General features: G+C 43.0%; 1 protein-coding gene across 1 annotated transcript; it reads left to right on the forward strand.

Annotated features, from left to right (window-relative positions):
* The first annotated feature begins 1,515 nt into the window (after positions 1–1,515).
* On the forward strand, positions 1,516–2,772 carry LOC133770439 (proteasome subunit alpha type-6-like). The gene is made up of 2 exons (XM_062206572.1): positions 1,516–1,564; positions 2,173–2,772. Exons 1-2 carry the CDS (start codon positions 1,516–1,518, stop codon positions 2,673–2,675), a joined length of 552 nt encoding a protein of 183 aa, XP_062062556.1. The 3' UTR covers positions 2,676–2,772.
* Positions 2,773–9,583: the final 6,811 nt, after the last annotated feature.

Here is a 9,583-nt window from a genome sequence, read left to right on the forward strand (position 1 = left end):
ATTAGAGAACATTGGGGAAACTCTGCATGACATTGGCATAGGCAAACAATTCTTGGAAAAGACTGCAGAGGCATGGGAAGTCAAAGCCAAAATTGACAAATAGGAGGACATCAAAATGAGAAGCTTCTGCATTACAAAAGAAAGTCAGGAAAGTGAAGAAGCAACCAACAAAATGGGACAAATTATTTGCAAACAATGCAACCAACAAAGGATTAATAACCAGAACATATGAAGAGATCAAGAAACTCAACACACACACACACACACACAAATCCAGTGAAGACATGGGCAAAGGACTTAAACAGGCATTTTTCAAAAGACAAAATCCCAATGGCCAACAGACACGTGAAAAAATGCTCAGGATCACTAGCCATCAGGGAAATGCAGATCAAAACCACAATGAGGTTTCACTTCACTGCCATTAGAATGGTTTTCATACAGAAATCAACAAACAACAAATGCTGGCAAGGATGTGGGGGAAAATATATCCCTTATCCACTGTTGGTGGGAATGTTGACTGGTAAAACCACTATGGAAGACAGTATGGAGATACCTCAGAAATCTGAATGTGGACCTACCACAAAACTCAACCATCCAACTCCTGGGAATTTACCCAAGGGAAATTCAATCAGCATATGAAAGAGCTATCTGTACCCCCATGTTATTGAAGCTCAATTCACAATACCTAAGACATGAATCAACCCAAATGCCCGTCAACTGAAAACTAGGTAAAGAAATTATGGGATATGTACACCATAGAACACTATACAGTGGTTTAAAAAAAATCCTGTCATTTGCAACAAAATGGACGAAATGGGAAAAATCATACTTAGTGAAATAAGCCAGTCCCAGAGGGAAAAATACCATATGGTCTCCCTGACTTGTGATAACTAACAGTGTACCTAAAAAGCAATCTGTAGAAGTAAAATTGATGCTTTGAGAAGTAATGATTTGAACAGCCCTTGTCTTGACTGTTGAGGAACAGTTTTGTTTTTTCTCATACTATTGTTGAACTCTTTACTTAACATGTGTATAAAGTTAATTGAAAATAGATCTTAGTAAAAAATAACAATGGGGACAGGGGAGGGGCCAAGATGGCAGTATAGCAACAGCACGTTCCAAGTCACACAGGGCAAAATAGAGAGTTTCTAAGCAGAGAGGATACAAGCTGGTGACAGAGCCGTGTGAGTTGGTGCAGAGAAGCCCAGGAGCACCGCAGAGACTGGACAGGTCCCCACTGAGGGAGCAAAGAGGCAGGGGAAGTGGCGGAGGTGCAGTGAACCCACAGCAAAGGAGCAGCAGAGACATCGAATGAGACTGGTGCCGCACACACACAGACACACACCCAGCCAACCAGTTGAGAGGCCATGAGTCCACAGAGCTACAGATAGAGGCAGGCAGAGGAGCTTGGTGAACTGCGTTTTAAGCTCCAAGCAGGAAGAAGAAGAAATTACAGGGAACAAGCAGAGAGGTCAGGCATGCTCTGGTCCATCTATGCCTCCCCTCTCCCCCGAAATGGATCTACAGCTGGCAGGGAGAAGCCACTTTGTGTACATTTTCAAATGTAAGCAGGGGTTGTCCAGTGTGCCTCCCACCCACATGCCCATCAATTGTGGGGGGGTCACCTCGCTACACCCCCCATCCAGGAATGAAGATCACAACATCACAGCATTTCAGAGTGATTTCCTCCCCAGCACACAAGCTTTCAACAAGGAGTAGTCCTAAACACGGAAAACCTGAGCTCATTTCACACAAGAGTGAGAAGTGAGCCCAGTCCCAGCAAGTCCAGGCTTAGTGCACCAAAGCTCTGATGGCACCTGCAGCACGATCTAGAAGTCAACAGAGCTCCAGGAGGCGGGGCTGTGTGCTTCCACTTGCAACACAGACACATAGCAGCTCACAGCAGAGGGAAATTGCACCACAGGCACAAAGTCACAAATTAAAGTCAAAAATCAAGCCGAAATGCCAAAAAACAATGGAAAAACCCTGAATAAGAATACGGAAGAATCTATGCACTCCCCAAATGAACACTACAACTCTTCAATAACAGAAGCTGAAGAAGAAACTGCGGATATGCCACAAAAGGAACTCAGAAAATTAACAGTCAAGTTACTTAGAAGCACTCAGAAACAAATTCACAATCTAAATGAAAAGCACTCCCAAGAAATTCAGATATTAAAAAGAAGTCAGACAGCAGATCCCAGGTACAGAGGGCACGCTATGAGGCAGCTAACTGGAAATACAAGTATGGCTATGAGATTTCTGTGGACATGCTGTGTAAAAGAATTGCTGATAGTTCTCAGGTCTACACACAGAATGCTGAAATGAGGCCACTTGGTTGTTGTATAATTTTAATTGGCATAGATGAAGAACAAGGCCCTCAGGTGTACAAATGTGATCCTGCGGGTTACTACTGTGGGTTCAAAGCCACTGCAGCAGGAGTTAAACAAACTGAGTCAACCAGCTTCCTTGAAAAAAAAGTGAAAAAGAAATTTGATTGGACCTTTGAACAGACAGTGGAAACTGCAATTACATGCCTGTCTACTGTCCTATCAATTGATTTCAAACCTTCAGAAATAGAATTTGGAGTAGTTACAGTTGAAAATCCTAAATTCAGGATTCTAACAGAAGCAGAGGTTGATGCTCACCTTGTTGCTCTAGCCGAGAGAGACTAAACATTGTCATTAGTTTACCAGATCCATGATGCCACTTGCCTATGTGTTTGGTAACACTGTACCAACATTATGGAGGCCACTAGATTGAAAAAGGAACCTCTCCCACTCCTCTTGACACTGAAGTGGTTACAAATCTGTATTAATAAAAACAGTGCTTTTGGAAAAAAAGAGAGAGAGAGAGAAGTCAGTATAAAATACTAGAAATGAAGAATTCAATAGATCAAACTTAAAAATGCAGTGGAAACTTTTTTTTTTTTTGACAGGCAGAGTGGACAGTGAGAGAGAGAGACACAGAGAAAGGTCTTCCTTTTGCCATTGGTTCACCTTCCAATGGCCACCGAGGCCAGAAGGCTGTGGCCAGCGCATCGCGCTGATCCGAAGCCAGGAGCCAGGTGCTTCTCCTGGTCTCCCATGCGGGTGCAGGGCCCAAGCACTTGGGCCATCCTCCACTGCCTTCCTGGGCCACAGCAGAGAGCTGGCCTGGAAGAGGGGCAACTGGGACAGAATCCAGCACCCCTACTGGGACTAGAACCTAGTGTGCCAGCGCCACAGGTGGAGGATTAGCCTAGTGAGCCGCGGCGCAGGCCATCAGTGGAAACTCTTAACAATAGAATAGATGAAACAGAAAAAGAATATCAGAACTAGAAGACAAACTTCTGGAAATAATACAGTCAAAACAAATACAAGAAGAAGAAATTAGAAAATTAAAAGTCACAGAGATTTACAAGTTTCTTTCAAATGACCCAATTTATAGATCCTAGGAATTCCAGGTGTGGAAAGAAACAAAGGATTAGAAGGCCTTCTTTATGAAATAATAACAGAGAACTTCCCTAATCTGGAGAAAGAAACAGACATCCAAGTAAAAGAAGTACACAGAATTCCCAATAGATACATTGTAGCCACCTCAGTGAAACACAAAGAACAGATCTTAAAATGTGCACAAGGAAACAACAAATCACATTCAGAGGAAACCCAATTAGACTCACTCCGGACTTCTCATCCCAAACCCTACAGGCAACCAAACAATGGCAAGACATATTTCGAATCCTAAGGGGGAAAAAAAGAGTCAACCTAGAATACTGTACCCTGCAAAACTATCATTTATGAAGGAAGGAAAAACAAGAATCTTCCACAACTAGCAGAAATTTAAAGAATCTAACAAAACACTCAGCCCTACAAAAGATATTCAAGGATGTGCTACACACAAAAACAGAAACATCACTACAAAAGATAAATGGAGAAAATGACCCAGCAAAAGTACAAATGAAATCCAAAATACATCAAATGGACTATTTATGGAAACATTGCAGGGCAAACTCAGAACTTAACAATAGTTACACTGAATATAAATGGTCTCAACTCCCCAGTTAAAAGTCATAGACTGGCTGAATGGATTAAAAAAAAAAAAAAACAGCTATTTGCTGCCTACAAGAAACACATCTCACCAACAAAGATGCTAATAGACCGAAAGTGAAGGGATGGAATAAGATACTCCATGCCAACAGAAACCAAAAAAGAGCTGGTGTGGCCATCCTAATATCAGAAAAAATAGACTTTAACACAAAAACTCTTAAGAGAGACAAAGAGAGAGCCAGCGCTGCGGCTCACTAGGCTAATCCTCTGCCTTGCGGCTCCAGCACACCGGGTTCTAGTCACGGTCGGGGCACCAATCCTGTCCCGGTTGCCCCTCTTCCAGGCCAGCTCTCTGCTGTGGCCCAGGAGTGCAGTGGAGGATGGCCCAAGTGCTTGGGCCCTGCACCCCATGGGAGACCAGGAGAAGCCCCTGGCTCCTGCTATCGGAACAGCGCGGTGCGCCGCGCCGGCCGTAGCGCACCTACCGCGGTGGCCATTGGAGGGTGAACCAACAGCAAAAAGGAAGACCTTTCTCTCTGTCTCTCTCTACTGTCCACTCTGCCTGTCAAAAATTAAAAAAAAAAAAAGAGAGAGAGAGAGACAAAGAGGGACACTATATAACGATTAAGGGATCAATTCAACAGGAAGATGTGACTATTATAAAACTTATGCATCTAATTACAGGGCACCTGACTATTCAAAAGAATTGTTAATGGATTTAAAGAGAGATATAGCCTCAAATACAATAGTATTGGGTGGACTTCAATACTCCACTTTCAGCAATGGACGTATCAACCAGACAGAAAATCAACAAGGAAACAACAGAGTTAATAACACCATAGACCAATAGACCAAGCAGTTATCTACAGAGCCTACCTCCCTACTGCCACAAAATACACATTCTTCGCAGCAGTGCATAGAACTTTCTCTGGGGTTGACCCTATGATAGGCCATAAAGTGAATTTTAGCAAATTCAAAAACATGAAAATCATACCATGCACCTTTTCAGAGCACAATACAAAGAAGCTGGAAATCAACAACTCAAGAATCTCTACATCATATGTAAGCACATGGAGAATGGACAACATGCTTCTGAATGAACAGTGGGTTGTAGAAGAAATTAAAAGATAAATAAAAAAATTTAGGGTGCATCGAGTTAAAGACCTGGCCTGAAGTGCCTGTATCCCATATGGGCACTGGTTCTAGTCCCAGCTGCTTCTCTTCTGATCCAGCTCTCCGTTATGGCCTGGGAAAGCAGTAGAAGACGGCCCAAGTCCTTGGGCCCCTGTACCCACAGGGGAGACCTGGAAGAGGCTCCTGCTCCTGGCTTCAGATCAGCACAGCTCCAGCTGTTGCAGCCATCTGGGGAGTGAACCAGCAGATGGAGGACCTCTCTCTCTGCCTCTACCTCTCTCTGTAACTCTTTCAAATAAATAAAATAAATCTTTAAAAAAATGGATTTAACTATAATCAAAAAATTTAGCAAACAAATCAAGATGACAATAAAACATACCTAAATTTGTGGGATACACCAAAGCGGTGTTAAGAGGAAGGTTATAGGCCGGCACCACAGCTCACTAGGCTAATCCTCCACCTGCGGTGCCAGCACACCGGGTTCTAGTCCTGGTTGGGGTGCCAGATTCTGTCCCAGTTGCTCCTCTTCCAGTCCAGCTCTCTGCTGTGGCCAGGGAAGGCAGTGGAGGATGGCCCAAGTGCTTGGGCCCTGCACCTGCATGGGATACCAGGAGGAAGCATCTGGCTCCTGACTTCAGATCAGCACAGGGCGCCAGCCGCAGCGGCCATTTGGGGGGTGAACCAATGGAAGGAAGACCTTTCTCTCTGTCTCTCTCTCACACTGTCTAATTCTGCTTGTAAAAAAAAAAAAAAAAAAAGCCAGAGGCAATCATAATACGAGATTCCAAGACATACTACAGGGCAGTTGTAATCCAAACAGCCTGGTACTGGTGCAAAAACAGATGGATAACCAAATGGAAAAGAATAGAAATACCAGATATCAATCTAAATATCTACAACCAACTTATATTTGACCAAGGAGCTGAAACCAATCCCTAGAACAAGGACAGTCTCTTCAACAAATGGTGCTGAGAAAACTAGATTTCCACAAGCAAAAGTAGGAAGCAAGACCCCTACCTTACACTTTTTTTATAATTTTTTTAAAATGTTATTTGTTTATTTGAGAGGTAGAGTTACAGACAGTGAGAGGGAGAGACAGAGAGAAAGGTCTTCTGTCTGCTGGTTCACTCCCCAAATGGCCACAACGGCTGGAGCTATGCCGATTCAAAGCCAGAAGCTTCTTCCAGGTCTCCCAGGTGAGTGCAGGGGCCCAAAGACTTGGGCCATCTTCTACTGCTTTCCCAGGCCATAGCAGAGAGCTGGATGGGAAGAGGAGCCACCGGGACTAGAATCAGCGCCCATATGAGATGCTGGCACCTCAGGCAGAGGATTAACCCACTGTACCACAGCGCCGGCCCCCCTATCTTTTACCTTACATAAAAATCCACTCAACATGGATTAAAGATCTAAATCTATGTCCCGACACCACCAAATTAATTGAGATCATTGAATAAATCCAGCAAACATAGCTACAGGCAAAGAGTTCTTGGAAAAGACCCCAGAAGCACAGGCAGTCAAAGCCAAAGTTTACAAATGGGATTGCTTCAAATTGAGAAGCTCTGTATAGCAAAGGCAACAGTCAGGAAAGTGAAGAGGCAATGAACAAAACGGGAGAAGTTATTTGCAAACAACGCAACTGATAAAGGATTTAATAGCCAGAATCTACAGCAAGATCAAGAAACTTGGCCGGTGCCGCAGCTCACTAGGCTAATCCTCCACCTGTGGCGCTGGCACACCGGGTTCTAGTCCCAGTTGGGGTGCCATATTCTGTCCCAGTTGCTCCTCTTCCAGGCCAGCTCTGCTGTGGCCCGGGAAGGAAATGGAGGATGGCCCAAGTGGTTGGGCCCTGCACCCGCATGGGAGACCAGGAGAAGCACCTGGCTCCTGGCTTCAGACCGGCGCAGCCTGCTGTAGCGGCCATTTAGGGGGTGGACCAATGGAAAAAGGAAGACCTTTCTCTCTGTCTCTCTCTTTCTCACTGTCTAACTCTGCCTGTCAAAAAATAAAAAATAAAAAATAAATAAAATTTTAAAAAAAAGAAACTCCACAACAACAAAACAAACAACCCAGTTAAGTGATAAGCATACAGACATTTTTCAAAAGACAAAATCCAAATAGCTAACAGACATATGAAAAAATGTTCAGGATCACTAGCCATCAGTGAAATGCAAATCCAAACCACAATGAGGTTTCATCTCACCCTGGTCAGAACGGCTTTCATATAGAAATCAACAAACAACAAATGTTGGAAAAAATGTACCCTAATCCACTGTTGGTGGGAATGTAAACTGGTAAAGCCACTATGGAATACAATATGGAGCTACCTCAAAAATCCGATTATAGACCTAGCATATGACCCAGCCATCCCACTCCTGGGAATATACCCAAGGGAAATGAAATCAGCAAATAAAAGAGTTACCTGCACCTCCATGTTTATTGCAGCTCAGCTCACAATAGCTGATTTAAAATCAACCTAAATGCTCAAAGACTGGATAAAGAAATTATGGGATATGTACACTATGGAATACTACACAGTGGTTAAGAAAATTAAATCTAGTCATTTGCAACAAAATGTGGATAAATCTGAAAAACATCATACTTAGTGAAATAAGCCAGTCCCAAAGGGACAAATACCATAAGTTCTCCCCGACCTGTGAGAACTAATACAGCACCTAAAATGAAAGCTGTAGAATTGAAATTGACCCTTGAGAAGCAATGACTGAAACAGCTCTTGTCTTGACTGTCAAGGAACAGTTGGTTTTTTTTTCTCCATACTATTTGTTGAACTCTTTACTTCACAGAGTTATTCATATGTATATAAAGTGAATTGAAAATGGAACTCAGTAAAAATAAGAGGGGGAATAAAAGAGGGAGGAAGAACTTTGTAACTGTAAAGCTATATGGTTCTGCATACATTCTCATGGACTTACTTCTAGGGGTACTGTTTAAAAACATGTATGGGACTCCAAATCCCATTAAAATTAGTGGTAAAAATGCCATCTTAATAGTTAAAGTGGCCGGCGCCGTGGCTTAACAGGCTAATCCTCCGCCTTGCGGCGCCGGCACACCGGGTTCTAGTCCCGGTCGGAGTGCTGGATTCTATCCCGGTTGCCCCTCTTCCAGGCCAGCTCTCTGCTATGGCCCGGGAAGGCAGTGGAGGATGGCCCAAGTCTTTGGGCCCTGCACCCGCATGGGAGAGCAGGAGAAGCACCTGGCTCCTGGCTTCGGATCAGCAAGATGCGCCGGCTGCAGCGGCCATTGGAGGGTGAACCAATGGCAAAAAGGAAGACCTTTCTCTGTGTCTCTCTCTCTCTCACTATCCACTCTGCCTGTCCAAAAAAAAAAAAAAAGAGAAATAGTTAAAGTGATCATATTAAGTGTTAAAGTGAATATATAGATGGGATTAAGTGTTAAAGAGATCATATAGATAGCATGAAGTGCCTGGTAATAATAATAGGCAGAATTAAAAAGGAAGGAATGTCCAACATGGGAAGCAGTCCACACAACAGACTCATAGAATGACAATCACTTTAATAACACTCTGACCTCAGAATCAGCCTTTAAGGCATTTAGATATGGCTGAAAAGCCCACAAGAGCATTTCAGGCATTGAAAGCCAAGACACTGTGGCAAAAAATGACCTATGAAGGATCTCTGTGATTAAGACCCCAGTGGAAAGAAGGGGCCATCAAAGAAGGATGTAATTTTCTCTGAAGGGAGGAGAGAACTTCCACTTTGCCATTGACCTTGTCTAAATACTGATGGAATTTGTGGTCACAAAAGGCTTCCATAGCCTTGGCAGCTCATGCTCAGAGTCTTGAGTGATCACTGACATCATAAGTAAGTATGTTGTTATATTAACAACAGAAGTCACTGTGCACTTGCTCCCCATAGTCTTAATGAGTTGTACTATGAGAATTAACTGCAAAACTTGTTTTCAAACAGTATTTTATACGTTGTGTATGAGTGTGGGTGCAAACTGTTGAAATCTTTATTTACAGAAGACCAACTCTATACTAAGTAAAGTTAATTAAAAATGAATCTTAATGAAGAATGGGATGGGAGAGGGAGTAGGAGGTGTGATGGGAAAAGGGTGGGAGGGTGGGTAAGGAGGGGAAGAACCACTATATTCCTAAAGTTGTACATATGAAATTTGCAATCATTAAATAAAAGCTTTAAAAAAATAAGTGTGGGAATAAGCAAAGGAGGAGGAATGAGAGTATGGGTGGGAGGGTAGGCATGGTGGAAAGAATCACCATGTTCCTAAAGTTCTAATTATGAAATATATGAAGTTTGCAACTGTAAAGCTGTATAGTTCTTTATATATTCCTATGGACTTACACTGAAGGGTATAGTTTACAAGTTTGCCATGAGACCCCTTATTCCTTTATCCTGGGTGATAAAAATAGCATTTTAAGTGTT

Source organism: Lepus europaeus, chromosome 11, assembly GCF_033115175.1.
Source record: "Lepus europaeus isolate LE1 chromosome 11, mLepTim1.pri, whole genome shotgun sequence".
NCBI lineage: Eukaryota > Metazoa > Chordata > Mammalia > Lagomorpha > Leporidae > Lepus > Lepus europaeus.

Coding starts and splice junctions, on each gene's coding strand:
- LOC133770439 (XM_062206572.1), top strand. CDS start 1,516: ATGGATCTACAGCTGGCAGGGAGAAGCCACTTTGTGTACATTTTCAAA. Junction 1,565..2,172: donor CTTTGTGTACATTTTCAAAT/GTAAGCAGGGGT, acceptor CAAGAAATTCAG/ATATTAAAAAGAAGTCAGAC.